Consider the following 15,384-nt stretch of genomic DNA (forward strand, 5'->3'; position numbering starts at 1 on the left):
AGTAACATTGACAAACCTGCAAGCTGGCCCTTATGCCGTGACCTTCTGTTTGTGAATGGCAAGCTGCTTAGACCTGCTGTGTCGCTCTCCTGCTCTTTCCCACAGACAGGCCCCTGATTTATTTAGATGAGTACACACATAAAGGCAATGTTAACATAACCACAGCTATTATAAATTACTTTGTCCAGACACCGGCAGTTACGGAACTCACCCCGTTGCTCTTTCCTGCTCCAGTATTGCTGGCTCCTGCCCATGTTTAACTCTCGGTGACTACAAAAGCTTTTGCCTTTTTTTTTTAAACTTTTTGCTTTTTCACTCCTCTGGAGCTGCCGGCTTTAAATAATTTGCTGTGACTGCTCTGTCCCTTGCTTGTCCTAGAAGTTTCCAGAGGAGACAATATCTGCATCTTTGGTGTTTGAGGCTGGAGACCTCTTTTCTTTCTTGGTCCCTGTGAGACAAAGTTAAGTAAAGAAGCAAAGGATGAAAACCTGCTTTTCCTCACTGCAGGTCACTGCTGTCAGATCTTTGCATCGCTGGTGCAGGACAATGGCAGGGGCACTGGATCAACCTTACTCAGGAACTCTGTAGCCTTTCACTGTGCATTTATAAATTAGGGTGATGCTGTTGGGCCCAGAATTGTTTTTACCCTTTGTGCAACACAATTCCAGGGAGACTTTTCCCTCTTATGAAACCCTGGTTATTAGTAGTATTTTCTTTTCAGTGCAGTGTATGGAATGGTTACTGTAGCATTAATACTTCACTTCTGAATGCGGGGTTGTATTCAAGAGTGGGGGCTCAGGTGAGATGGAGGCATCTCTGCTGCTCTCTCCTGTTCCCCGCCCTCTCCCTTAATGTCACTCTGAGATGGGATTTGCTGCTGCCCGGGACACAGCCTGACCGAAAGGCCAGTCAAAGCCAGGGTGAGAGAAAGTAACAAAGCACTGAGTTTGCTGACTCCCTCATTTAGCAATCAATAGTGACTTTTATCAGCGACCTGCATCTATAATTTCCCCAGTACCGAACGCAGCCTCTGAGGCAGGCAGTCTGCGTTTCCTCTACTTAATATGCTTTGCAAGTGCCTGTGACCATGTAAAGCTGGGTGGGCCTGTGTCCAGCGCCGTGAGGTAGCCTATGGCACGTCCCAGGCTTCTGATCTCCGGGAATGAGAAAGGACTGTGTCTCTGCAGCATGTCACTTCTGAATAACGGCATTGGGATGGGCTGACATTTAGCAATTACAGCATCAACATTGCTATGTCTAGGATGGCATAGGTCAAAACAGGAGCAGATGCCTCACAGCAGGTATGTGTCTGTCTTGGTTAATGAGACCCCGAAACTCCAGGTGCTTTACCAGGTGCAATGCAGGCAATTCTTCCCCAAGTCCTAATCCTGCAGGGAATGCAAGATGCAGGAAGGAACAATATGATGCTCATGCGCTTTCCTGTGGGCATTACGAAAGACAGGGGTTCTTTTGGAGGACTGTTTGTGTCTGTGCAGGGAGGGAGGGTTTCAAGACAGGAACCAAGGACTTAGGCAACCAGAATAAAAAGCTTGTTGTGGGACTACTAAACAGGAGGTGAATGGAGACTCACCTGAGCTGCGTGTCGTGTTCCTGTGTTTCTGTGCTGTGGCCAAGAAGGAGCTGGTACCTGAAGGGCAGGGCAGAGGCTGCGCTTGCCACATCTCCAAGATGCAGCAAGACACGGAGGTGGCAGGATTTTGATGCTCTAACTCTGATCAGCAATGGCCCTTTAAGGCTGAGCAAGGCGTGCAGCATGGACACTGCCCAGTCCAAACCCGCAGCCACGTGAACTGTACCCGGGTGGGCAGTGCCAGGCTGGCACAGCAAAAGCCTCCCCATGGCAGAGAGAGTCTGATTGAACTTGCTGGCTCCCACCCACTCTGCTCCCCTTTTTCTTGGGACAAATGAGGGGAACCTGTCTCCAAGCGCAAGATTTTGCAGATATGTGTCAGAGTAAGAGATGCCTGACAGTAAAACATCCGTCTTGCCCTGATTTCTGCCTGGGATGCTGCAATGTCGAGTGAAATAACCTTCCAAGCTGATTCTGGTGCAGAGGTATTTTGGTTTATGTTATCACTGGGAGCTTTCTCTCTCTGCCTCTCTGTGTTCCTAATCTCTGGCTCTCTTCACTATCTTTTTCTTTTTCTTTTTTTTTTTTTTCTTTGCCTGGGATGTGTGCTGCCTGTAATGCATCAGGAAGTAATACGCAATGAGGAAACTCTCATCATCTGCGCATCAGGGAGGGAATTATTGATTGAGTGCTGAGCAGTCAAGTTATTGATTCAAACCATAGCCCAGTCTCTCCGTCTGCCGCTTGGAGTGGCTGGTTACGTCCTTCTGGTTCATTGCATTTAATCGGATTCCCTGAGCTGCCGCACAGAGGGGGAGAGTTAGAACCAGATCCATCTATAATGTTTGCTTCAAAATCCAGCTCCGTATCCCCTTCTCCGTCCATGGAGCAGGCAGATTCAGATGCTCTGGACATCAGCACCAAAGTGCAGCTGTACGGCGTGCTCTGGAAGCGACCTTTCGGGAGACCGTCGGCCAAATGGTCCAGGAGGTAAGCCGCAGTCGCTGAGGGACGCTCAGGTGAAATACAAAGCCAAAGGGTGGGGGGGTGCGTTAGAGCCTGAGCGCGCAGCTCTTCAAAGTGCAGCTAGCCAGGCAGAGACAAGGAGTGAAACTTTGGGCGTAGCTTCCCCGCTGTTCTGAGTCTGCTTCGCACACATGGCACCCCCGTGTGCTTTCTTCTTCGTCTGCCCAGACCTGTGCCACACGCTCCTCAGGGTGGGAACAGGGACTAGCTGCCTCCTCTGGATAATCCCCCTGCAATCGTTTCCTGAAAGAGTCAGCCCATATATTTTGCCCCTGAACTGCTTGACTTTGTTTATAAGCACTTGTTAAAGCTCTTTGGGTGTGAGATGGCTGGGCTGGGCTGCCTGTGCGTGGGGGACTGTGTGTGTGTGCGTATGGTCTCCAGGGGTTTGTGGACCAGCATCAGCACTGCTGTGCTGCGCGGCAGTGGTGGCACGCTGGGAACAGCAAATGCAGGCTCTTCCCTGGGGGGAAGGTGCTCTGAACCCTGGGCTTCTCCCCCATCTAGTGCCAGGGACTGGTGTGTTTTTGTGTTTTATCAGCAGCCAGGAAGTTTGGAGCTGGAAAGCATTTGCTATAACCTTTTACCAAGGGTAGAAGTACGTTCTATAATAGTTTGAAGTTGGTGTAGTGCCTTTATACGAATTGCTGAATCTCACAGGAGAGTTTTCCACTGGTTGTCAAATGATGAGACGCGACTGTTTATGGGTGGGTACTCGTGCAGAAACATGGTACAGCTCTTTTTCATTGCTCACTGGGGGTACATGATCCAATGGATTACGCCTTCCAGCATTCCTGGATGGCAGATTAATGTCGCTGCTGATAGACATCATTCAGTTAGATGACTAGCAGCTGAAAAACTTGCACTTTCACCCGACCTCTGCCAGCGATGTTTTGTGACCCAGGATTTGTTGCCGTGATCTATTAAGGAAGGATAGTAGTTCTTATCCACTTTAGTAGTTTCATATCTGCAGATGAAAAAGTCTGCGAGAAAAGCAGAGTAATGTTGTTTTCTTGCCCCCCCCCCCCCCCCCCCCCCGCCCCAGTTTCCACTGGGGAAAGGCACAAATGAGTCATTAACAAATGGCAGCATGGGAAGCCTGAGTTACCCCTGGAGCAGAAAGGCAGTTTTGTAGCCTTTGTAGCATAGCGTGTCTCAAGGCTTTTCAGGAGAATAAATTAACCTGCACAGGAGTGGTGTGTGTTGGGTACCTCTGGCACTCACCTCCTGTGTGTACCTCTTTGCTGCAGTCTGCAGGGTAGACACAGCACGTCAAATCCGTTTCTAGACCCAGCTTTCCCAGTTCTGCTCGGTGCCGTCCAGTCTAAACCCGTGAAGGTGGCATGGCCTGAAAAATATTAAATGTTGCTTGGAAAGCAGTTTTGTGTTTGTGGCCATCTTTGACCTGCATGCAGGTTTTATTCTGTATCCCCCCCACACCCCCCTCTTCCCCAAAATCAATGGCTTTTTTTCACCCAGGAGAGAATTTCTGCTGGTGATCCCTACTCAGGTCCCAAACATTGATATTTAAATGAATTGTGTCTGGAAACTAATGTGACTGTGTTACAGAAAAGAAGTGGATGGAATAATGGAGGGGGAGGTAATTTGCCATGGAGGAGACATTCTTAAGAGGCTTTCTTCTTCCTGATCAGAATTTCTTGCAGGCGAATGGCCCAACTCTGCTCTCTCTGTCATTATTTATTTAGTGCTGTTCTATTCCTAGAAGTCACCCCCATCTTCAGCAAGTGGTAAATGTTGTAGTGATAGCAGGTGGGAAGAGATGGGGGGGTGACCGTGGGGCAGTGGTGATGGGGACGGTTAGCTGCAGGCACGGCAGCTGGGGGTCCTGGGGGAACAGAGACAGGTTGGTGGGAGGTGAACACAGGGAATCTGTAGGGTTTGGAAGGAAGGGTTTTCTGAGGTAAAAAGGCTAGAGCAGGAGGAACAATAAGATTTTTATTTTTTTCTAATCACAGGAGCGATTTGCTTTAAAGTAAAAAATCTTGCATGTTAGTCAGTCATTATAGGGGGATAAGGAGCAATCCATGCATTTCCCCCCACCTACTCCCCATGTGCAGCAAGACACAGATGGTCAACTGCATTATTTTATGAAAAGGAGAAGAGATGTTTCCCAGTCCACTTAAATTAAGAGAAAAAAAATAAAAATTACCATTGCTAGATAGAGTCAAGGATCTGATCTGAGCAATGTAGATTTTGTTCTGAAATCTTGGATTACTACTTTTTATCCGTTTGGTATTTACAGGTAGTACTTTTGCTGTGAAGTAATTTTGCACTGAACGATAGTACTGCTCCCCATCCCGAGGCAAATTTTTCCAAGCCATGGGAGATAAACCAGCATGTAATGGGTGGAGGTCCATCAGCAATGCATGGCTGTTGAGATGCATGATACTTCACTGGCTTGATCCCATTCATTTGGCTGCAGCAACAGGGCTGCTGGAGACACTGAGAAGAAAAGCAAGTGCTTAAGGGAAGGATGGAGGCTGACTGGATAAATGGATCAAAGAAAAAAGTCCAGGCAGTGCAGTGTTTTGGTGACTGAAATCCCAGGTCTGGGGATTTCGCAGCAGTAGAGGTTTGTTTTAGTCAGGGCTGACATCTGATGGCACCTGTAAGGACAGCAAGGCCCAACACAAGGCAGCTGCCTGGACCACTTTCAGTCCTTTCCCTTTCCCACACAAGGCAATGGTCTGTCTGGGTGGGTGCTTCTGGCACTGGACCAACACGCCTGTGTCTGTCCGCTGGGGCTGACGTCGGAGCATGCTGCCTTTCAGAGATTTGTTTTGAAATGCCATTAGCAGCATCCTAGCTCCCATCTCCCCAAGAGAAGTTCTATTCCTTGACTAATGTGAATTTTCTTTCCTTGTAAAGCAATATCCTTCCAAGAGACACACAACCATCTTCTGAGTTTACCAGTGCTTTTGAACAGTACAGTTGAAGATTGGGTCACTGCTGGAGTGGCTTTGAAAAGTCATACTCTTCCTCCTTGACTTCTGGTCCTCCTCTTCCCACCAAGCTGCACCCCATTCTTAATTCTAATTAACAACAAGCAGTTTAACCTCTTTCCTATGCAAACGTTGTACTGGTAACAGCATCAGCCTGGCATGGAGTCTGGAATGGAACGCACAAGGTACATACCTGCTCTGGAATTGGTATGAAGGGGGGCACTGTAGCTTTGCAGGTAGGAAGTGACAAATTCTTCTCTATTGTGAATAGTCCGGGCCCCACATAGAAACATCAGGCTCTAAGCTCACTGTCACCATCCAGGTGTGAGCCTTCGGGGCCAAGGGGGACACTTCCAGGTGGGTACCTGCTCCATGGTTAGATGGAGTCAGAAAGCAAGATGGAACGTGAGGAGTTGAAAAAAAGTAGAGAGCAAAACACAAAATACGTTTATACCTCTGAGTAAATCCATCAGAGATGCCAGGTTGCTGCTGGAAGGAGGGAAACACAGCACAGTTAAGAGAGAATTATTTTTTTTCTCTTGGGCCAGACCAGCCTGTGGCACCGCAAAGAGTGCACAGAACCTTGTTGTCTGACCGAGTGGCTACCAATAGTCACTGGATGCAGTCACAGGACAGATGGAAAGGATAATTGTTTAAGACTGTTTTCTACTCTGGAAAAAAAACCCTAGAAGACAGGCAGTGTGGCTGCCAGTGCAGAGCAGCCTGCGTGCACGCCGGCCTCCAGCATGGGCAGCAGGAGCTGCTGAGGCCGTGGGGCTACGAGCCGAGCGGACCACGTGCTTCCTGCTCCTCCTTGCAAACTTTCCTGCTCGGCTGGTTGCTGTCGGGAAGCATCCACCTCTGTTCCTGCTTGCTCCCTGCCTGGCTGGGTGCCGCTCCAGCCGCCAGGCACCAGGGAGGGAGGCAGGCGGGAAAAGCCAAGGATGCCAGGAGAGGAAGAGCAAGGGACAGGTACGGCGGTCTCTGAGCTGGCATGCTGATAAAGATCTCTTGCCCACCGTTTTCCTGAGCTGTCCCCAGAGAGAGAGAACTGGTCTGATCTAGTAACTGGGATTTACTGCTTGTGCTCCTGGACTGGTGCCCAGAAAACCGCCATTGGAAGGAAGAAGGACCAGTGAGGCCGCTGCAGTTTTATAATGTAAATACTTAACTTGGGCCATTGTCACTTCAAAAGCTTTTACAAAGATTAGCTAATTAATCTCCTTAGCCCTCTGTGTCTCAAAGAAAGCACTTTATCTCCAGAGATCAGGTATCTCTACTTGTCCAGTACGGAGCATTTGTGTCTAATCCTGGCAGATCACGTCACTGGCTTTACATCCAAGTCACTCGGATTGTTACTGTTCCTCCAGTTTAATTACACTGTGGTTTCAGTGGTTTCTTAGTGCAGGATCTAACCATGAGGGATGGGTGACCCAAAGGAGTTGACCACGTGCGAATGGCTCTGGTATTACTTGTGCTGAGCATGGAGTGTCCATGGTTATACCAGGTCTTCTCACCTTCACTGGTGCTCTCCAGGCTTTTTGAATGCTGTTTTTTAGTTCAAAATCTTCCCCTGTCTTACCGGCACTCCCTTTTATTTTGTTGGGGCATCTGTGCCTAATTCAGATACGTGTTTGGTGTCTCTCCCCATTCTCCCTTGGTCGTCTTTGGCCTTTCTGCTCCTGCTCACCTGGCTGCTGCTGCAGTCTTCATCTTGCTCTTGAGTCCTGTAACTCTTTCTCCTCTACTCCTTCCCTTCATCCCCATTTCCATCATGCTGCACCAATTATCCTTGCATCATTGGATGGAGACGTTGTCCTGAAAGTCAAAATGATGATCTTAGTTGCTTGCGTGTTGCCTTCCAGATAAGGACAGATGAGTGAATATAGCCTAAAGATGTTACGGCGATCAGCTAACCAGGTTTTCAATGGTTTTCATTCATTATTTGCTGTAGAGTTTTGTTGTTGTTTTTTTTTAAACTCCTATTTTGTATATTTTCCTTCCAAATCCCCACAGATTTTATCCACATCTGTGAGGTCAGGGATCTAAAAGTTCATTAAACTGCCAGAGGCGCATCAGTTCTGAGAGATCTGTGCTATGCTTCGTGCTCAGTTTTGTTTTGTTTTTGTTTACCACTGGAGCATAATCTATATTACGGGGATTATTGGGAGCACTGAGCAGACAGAAAGTATGCATCAAACTAAACCCTAGCTTTAACTGGAGGTTAACACTTAGCTTAAAAATAACACATGGTTAATCAGTATCTTTACCTGTCTTGCAAATGTTTCTTGAGGATGTTCAGACCGAAAAGGCTGTTGAAAGTGCTGAATAGACTTTCTCTATTTCATGTGGTGTGTTGGCTTTTTATTCCTCAGTTTTGTGGTTGTGCCCACAGTATCTGGTTCACTCTGACCCACCAGACCGAGCACAGTCCGTTGGCCAGGCAGGATCTGTTTGTTCTTTAAAGATGTTATTTCTGTATTTATTGTGCAGATGGGGTAATATATCCCCCTAAAAAATCAAGTCCTTGTTGACCTAGGCATTAGAGACGCATAGTGAAGATGCAGCCACTCATAGAGACTTTCTCATGGAGTTAGTGACAAGAGATTGGAGGAAAAAGGAAATAGGAAGGCAGAAGGCTGGTACTCATGGAAATGATGTGGACAGGAGGAACCAGGACGAAGCCCTCTGTGCTGTGTGGAGATCTCTCTGGTACCTGCCTTGGCCAGGGTCGGCTCTGCTCCTGCTGCACGGGTTGTGGCTGCCTTTGCCATTAATGCAGATATACTGGAAAATACCAATCCTTGCTTCACACAGAGGTGGAATATATATGAATCCACTCTATCAGAAATGTGTCCCACGGATGTGCCTAATGCATCTGCTAAATGGGCTTTGTTTGCCAGTGTCTCAAAGTTGTGTGAGTGGTTCAGCCCCCCGCCTTCTGTGGAACACTCCTTCCCATCCCTGCCTACTGTCATGAGGAAACCCTCATCTGTGAAACCCTGATCCATTACACTGGAAAGAGATTTAGGATGGAAGCTCCTATTACAAGGAAAGCAACTTGTGTCCCATGGACCATCCATCTCCGTGTCCATCTTAAGCATCTGGCACCTCTAACAGTAATACATAGAGGGAGTGTATGGATGGCTGCCACAGGTGGGGTCGTGTGTTGCTTTCCCATCTAGGGGGGACATCAGCTACAGCTCCTCTGGGAGGTGCACTGGGACTCAACCCCGGGATGGAAGTGAGATGGCCCCCTGGGCAGAAGGTGCATAGTAATTGTTCCTGCTCAGATAACTTGCTGGACAGGCTGCACTCTGAACAAACACCTTTTGGTCCTCTAACTGAATGAGCTCAGTTCAGGAGAGTGATTTTTGCACTGAGTCGTGCTGTTCTGTCTAGAGAGATTTTGCCAGGCTGTGGTCAGGAGCAAGAGGTGAGGTTAGGCAGTCGGCCATGATGTTCCTGGAGTATCAAGTGAGAAGACAGTGTCCTGCTGAGCCAGCAAGCTGGCTGCTTCTCCCCACCTCTGATGTCAACAGGAACAGGTATAGATGAGCAGGCAACGAGAAGAAAAAACTTGGGGCACGTGAATTGCTGCTGGTCTTTGTACGTTCCAAAGATTTCTGGATGTAAATATGCGGATGTTCCATGAGACTTTGGAGCAGTCTGTCCAGAGCTTGAGCTTGCTGCAGGTATTCAGAAGTTTAGCTCTCTGTCCTTTGTCTTCCAGTCCCTCCATGAGCCCATGGCTCGCGTTTCCACTGCATGTGGCAATTTCATCTGTGTTGCCAGAGCCACGACAGAAGAGCAAGAGACAGGAGCTAGTGGAAGTGCTAAAGCTTTCTCCCAAATATAATAATGGTAATAATGATTAATTATAATGTAAGTATAATGATGATTCTCTGCCAGCTTCAAATTCTTTATTGAGCTTTAGGAACTAAACTGGTACCATATTGGTGTGCTCATCTGTACTGCGCTTGGCTCCATCTGACCGGGGCCTCTGCTTCAGGAGAGGACTGGGGTGGTATGGGCACATGGAGGTATTAGAATTGCTCTCGTGGATCAGACCTCTGGGTCCACCTTTAATGGTGGCTTCAGAGGAAGGTGCAGGAATCCCCGGGCTGCACAACAGGAAAGTGCTGCCTGGAGAAGCCTCTTCCTGATCCCTCTTAGTGGAGGCTTTCTGCCCAGAAGCAGGAGGTTTTCCTGGGGATGTTCTCATTATTCACAGAAATGCCTTATCCTTTCTGGATCCCTCATGAGCTCTTGTCCTCGGAACCACATGAAAGTGATTTACACAGCAGTGTTTTGTGCAGTATAAAAAGGCATTCCTTATTGATTTTCAGCTTATTGCAGTTCACTTTCTTTCCAAATCCCTCTTTTCTCATATCAGAAAATACGTGCAGAACAGTGCAACACATTTTCTCTGTCACTTACTCTCTTGAAACCTTCCTACTAAACTAGTCCCTGTGTTTTCAGCCGCTCTTCAGGATTTTTGAGTGCTGCAGATTTAGACCGAATTTAAGCTAAGTCAGATATCTCTCCCCTGTACCACTGTCCGCAGGGTAAATGCAACCTCATTTTTCTAAGAGGAACTCTCCCAGGGGCATTTTAAACATCCAAAGAAGCTAAAACTGGCAGTCCTTTAATCAAAATTTTGAGGACATGCTCCAGTAAATTAGAGGCTCGGCTTACAGAAGTTGTGATATTTTGTGGCTACTATACAGTGCTCATCAGAGCATACCTAAGGCTAACTGAGCAGAGCAAGGCACACTTTAATGTGACAGAGATGAGAAAAAAGAACTTCGATTTCCTTTGTACTTACAAAGGTCAACAACAGGAGACTTTGCCAGAAGCTCTGCTTAAAAATATCTCTTAAAATTTATTTCTGCTCCTGAGTGCTCTCATGGCCAATTTTTTGCCTGCCTCGAGAGTCTCTTGGGGATGCTACTCTGTGACTCTCCCTTATGCGGCAATGGGAGGAAAGAGGGTGTCAGGGAGTAAATAGCAAAAGTAAGCTTTTAGTTGCTCTTAACCCATGTGAGAGAGACTCTTAAAAAATGGAGCATGTCACTTCTAATAGGTTGAATCCAACACATGGGCTAGACAGAGCATGCACAGGTCAAGATGCCAAAAGGCTTTGGCTGCGCTCCTGTCTTGGACGCAGACCACTGTCCCATCCCCCTGTGCGTAGATGATGCTATGGTTTGCCGTTAACACTGAAGCATGCATGCTGCTGTGAAATGGAAGCACAAAGCACTTGGACTTGGCACTTAGTGTTGAGCACTTGCTCTTAGCTATAAAAGGAAGTGAGGCACCTCACCTTAGGCTTAGGTGGGAATAGTAAACTCTTCTGCTCAGAATGCAGCTTTGGTTAGGCAGGGATCTTCTTGTGCTGTGAACCAGGACCTCTGTTCTAGCAGAATTTATTTCCTTTCTCTTTCTTGAAGGTTCTTCATCATTAAGGAAAGTTTCCTGCTGTACTATGCTGAGAGTGAGAAGAAGAGTTTTGAAAGCAATAAATACTTCAATATCCACCCGAAGGTGAGCAGTGTTTGCATGGGAGAGGGGGTTATTCTGTTTCTAGCTTCCCCTCACCTCCTCAGTACCTCTTCAGACTTCTTAATGATTCAGCAGGTACATGACTTCAATATTTTTTTTTTTTTTTTTTTTTTTTGCCTGATGGCAGATGTATCCCCTTGTTTTCATGATCTCCTCATCAATTAATCTTGTGGCTATGAGAATACTGTTGGCAAAGCCAGTGGTGGGGCTAACAGCTTTGGTTGCTGCTTGTTCCTAGCCTGTACTTGCACTCGTAAATGGTGGCAGCCAGCCCCTAGGTGCCCTCAGCCGTGAGGAGCAGTCTCCATAGCTTGCCACCTGCAGCTCTCGCGGAGGGACTCTTTGCTCTGAGTCTGCTTTTATCCTCTGTAGTCACTGGAGGCTGATGGAGCACATGTGCTTCCAAAGGTGCTGATTTCACCCAGCCTGGTTAGGGGTAGCAGGCCACCTGTCTGTCCCCACACAGTGTGTGTGGGGTGTTGACCTGCTGGTGGTGACTGTAATGGATGCACAACCTGTCTCATGCTACCACACTGCGACTCTGCAATGTCTGCCCCTGTTGGGAGATAGCCTCCTGCTTGATAAAAGAACTCACACTTCCATGTTCTAGCTAGAAGCCTTCCCTCCAAGCTGAATGCAGGAGAGACATCTTTACCCCCTTTCAGATACCACTTGGAGGTCTCCTGGTGGTCATGGGAGTCCCTCTGCTTTTCAGGAACTGTGTGTGTGTTGTCCCTCCTGGGATAGCCAAGGCAGGGCAGGGGCCTGCAAGTGACCAAGGCTGAAAGTTCAGCTTCTGGTTAGTTGTTAATAGCTATACTTGATTCTGCTGACTGATTGGCGTGCTCTGGTTCATCCACAGGGTGTCATACCCCTGGGAGGCTGCATCGTGGAGCCCAAAGAAGAGTCCAACATGCCTTATGCCATAAAGATCTCTCATGAAGACTTCCATGTAAGTAGACTTCTTTCTTTCTCAAAAAAAAAAAAAAAACTAAACCCAAAAAACCCCAACCAACAAAAACAACAACAACAAAAATAATCCAAAAAACACCACCACAAAACACTTTATTGCTGATGGGCAGAGCTGGATTGGCAGTCTTTCCCACCCCGCCAATGTGTGCCTACCCTTTCTGGGCAGACTATCCTGAGAGACAGAGTGGCTTAGCATCCAAAGTCCCCTCAAGGCTTTGCTGCTGCTCCTGCTTTGACAACCAACAAGAAAATTTGCTCTTTCTTACAGCAGGTCTTATGGTACTAGCAGACCAGTAGACAGATATTCCAGAGCCCTAGAGCTCACGTGGCCCTATTGTTTTATTCCTGCCATGACCACTTACCATGTGCATCTCTTTCCAATGTGTGGTAGGCCTGGGTCACATTTGCTTCCATGCGATGCCTCCTGCTGAGGTGGAAGCCTGTGGTGGGCGCTCTTCCCACTGCAGCTGTGCTAGCTGCGTCCAGTTCATGCCCTGAGTGCACAGAGGCTCGTAAGGCACCAGCCTCTCTAATTTGGGTTTTTTTCCCCTCCCCTCCCCTCTTCTAGGGTAACATTGTTCTAGCAGCCGAATCAGAATTTGAGCAGGCTCAGTGGCTGGAGATGCTACAGGAGTCTGGAAAAGTGTAAGCTTCTTTCTATTCCTTATTCTCTTTGATCTGCTCTGTAGATGTGTGAAGGATAAAGAGGGAAAAGCCTGACTAGAAGGACTACAGGGAGGGGAGAAGCTCACCAAGACGAGTGAGACCCTTACTTGCTTCCTGAACCCATCCTTTCCCTAAATGAGAAAGCTGACACAAAGCTTCCCACAGTGTGACTCTAACAACCCTAGGCTGTCATCTGCAGATGTATGAATTTGGGGTAAGGTAAGAGCAGAACAGGCAAGGCACAAAACTAGTGCGCAGCTGTCCACGTGGCTCTACACCCTGCTGGTGAGCAGGGACCTCACCAGCCCATCCCTGCTCTCCTGAGCAGTACCGGTTATGCTGAGATGTCAGTAATGGCCCCGAGGCAACTGTGCCACCACGGGGTGTGCATCCCTTCTGCCCAGATCCTAGGCCACTTGGGCCACGCAGCAGCAGCAGGATTTGGCCTCTTGAGACAGTTTAATTCTGAAATGCAGAGGTAGGCTGAATCCCAGGGGAGGAGGTGTTGGCAAAGCGCTTCTAGCCCACCCAGAGGGGTGAGAGGGTCTGGTTGCCGGGTGTGTACAGTACTGAATTGCCAGAGAGATTTGAAGTGTGTTGGCCACCAGCTCTGCAATCCCTCAGCACCCAGGAGCCGGATGGTACAATGAGCAGCTGTCCTGCAAACCTACAGCTGACTCTTTCTAAATATCACCAGATGCAGGAAGAGGTGACACTTAAACAGGGATTTGACTTTCCTAGGCCAGGTGAAAACTTCCAGAGCTGTAGAGCAGAGTCTACTATTCATCTATGAGACTTAGAGCAACAAGCACTTTGCTCTGCCATTCCAACACTCAGTTAATTCCAGCACTATGAGGCTGAAAATGTTCCTTTGTAATTAATGGGGAACACGGTGTCACAGTGGCCTAGCCCAAGGCGAGCTCTGCACTGCTGCAGTGAGCCCGGCGTTGGTGCTGGAGCCATGAACTGCAACCCAAAGCCGTCTGTTAAAGCTTCATGGGAGCGTGAGCCTCATGGGACACAAGATCCAAGGCAGAGCTCGGACACCCACTCAGCGTGAGCAGGCTCGGCCACCACAGAGGAGGGACCCAGATTCAACCCTTGAGTAATTCAGAGGTTTTCCTTCGATAGCATAGGCCTGCACTTGCCTTCATGAATGTTAGAATTAACTATTGCCAAGGGCAATAATTTAGGGACCAAATTAATCTTAAGCATGCATGGGAGGAAAGGAGCATGGCTGCACAGCTCAGGAGGGGTTCTCACAAGCAAGTCCTGTGCAGCTGTTTATTTCACAGCCAGCCTTTTCTCTAGTCCTTGCTCCAATATTCCCGTGCTAGAGAGGTGGCTGCTGTCATACAGCAAAATACCTGCACCTGGCTGAAAATTTGCCTGAGAACATCCCCTTCCCTCCGCTCCCTGCTTCTGTTCTTGCATCAGAGGAGAAGAGCGATGCAGCTCCAGCCTAATGGTAGGCTGCATGTGAGGAAAAGCACAGATTACGTGATTTACGTTCGCGAGGTCAGGTTGGGAGCCAAGCAGCAGCCAGAAAGGCACAGCATGGGCTGGTAAATTGATCTGGAAGCTAAAAGGACACAGCTGAAATCTTCTTGGCAACCTGTTTTAGTGCCCTGTTGTTCCTAGACGGAGATTGTACTGCTGATGGCACTGCAGCATTTAGAGTTTATTGTGATCATCCTACAGTCTCTCTTGTTATTTAAACAAGGAAACCAAAGAAAAAAAACCAAACCACAACACCACAACCCACTCTGGGGAAAACACCCCCCAACTTCATAGACTGAGATTTTGTTAAATAGGGAAAGAGTGAAAAATTAACCCAGGATGGGGAAGCATCCTCTATCCTTTGTTTCAATTTTGTCTGCTGCCTCTTTACATCTGGGGCTGGGTGGTGTGTGTGTGCGCCTGCCTGTGCAACTGCTTGTTCCCTCCACCGTCACAGTCTGCTCAGTGATGCCTTCAGCTCTTCACTCCTTTCCTTGCCTCCTGGTTTGATTGGGAACCCGCTTGTTCCATGTGGAGGGGAGCTGGTGGTCTCTCCACCCTCCTCACGTGTTGTGACTAGGAATTACCACACCTGCCAGATCCTGAAAGCTTTTCGGAAATGCACTGAGCCCTGACTCCCAGCTGGCCATGCTCTCTTCCCACCCAGAGAGGCTTTTGCTGTGGCTAGTAGGGGACAGGAACACACATATGTTCTCTGTGCCCATAGTGGCACTCCCTGTATGGATTAAAAGTAAACTTGGTGGACAATGTGGGGAACAAAAAAAAAAAAAACACCAACCGTTTCAGTCATGAGAAAGGCATGAAATAGGAGATGGCTGAGCCCAGCTGGGAATAATGTTGAGTGCTTGTTCTGAGAAACGTGCTAACAGTTGCCACACCGTATGTGTACCTGCGATACTCTGCTGGGGCCATTTTGATTGGCATAAAAAAATGACCTGGCCATTTGGGAAGGAGGAAAACCCGAGTTGTCCTAGTTCTTTCTTGTTTTCTGGAAGATATTTGTAGCTGCTGCTGGAAAAGAACCAATTCAGACTTGGGAATTTCTACCAATGACTCAGTATGTGTGAAATCACTCAGGGT

The 15,384-nt window shown here is 48.0% G+C and overlaps 1 protein-coding gene across 2 annotated transcripts in view; it reads left to right on the plus strand.

Moving 5' to 3' along the window:
- The first annotated feature begins 1,813 nt into the window (after window positions 1-1,813).
- PLEKHD1 (pleckstrin homology and coiled-coil domain containing D1) overlaps window positions 1,814-15,384 on the plus strand; it is a 31,294-nt gene continuing 17,723 nt past the window's right edge. The window contains exons 1-5 of one of the 2 annotated variants that reach the window (XM_063333811.1): window positions 1,814-2,076; window positions 2,218-2,581; window positions 11,034-11,127; window positions 12,008-12,097; window positions 12,686-12,762. In XM_063333811.1, coding sequence (XP_063189881.1) covers window positions 2,433-2,581; window positions 11,034-11,127; window positions 12,008-12,097; window positions 12,686-12,762 — 410 coding nt within the window. In that variant the 5' untranslated portion in view covers window positions 1,814-2,076; window positions 2,218-2,432. Of the gene's footprint in view, window positions 2,582-11,033; window positions 11,128-12,007; window positions 12,098-12,685; window positions 12,763-15,384 lie in introns of both variants that reach the window. The other variant, XM_063333810.1, reaches the window with a different exon arrangement.

Source organism: Chroicocephalus ridibundus, chromosome 4, assembly GCF_963924245.1.
Source record: "Chroicocephalus ridibundus chromosome 4, bChrRid1.1, whole genome shotgun sequence".
Taxonomy (NCBI): domain Eukaryota; kingdom Metazoa; phylum Chordata; class Aves; order Charadriiformes; family Laridae; genus Chroicocephalus; species Chroicocephalus ridibundus.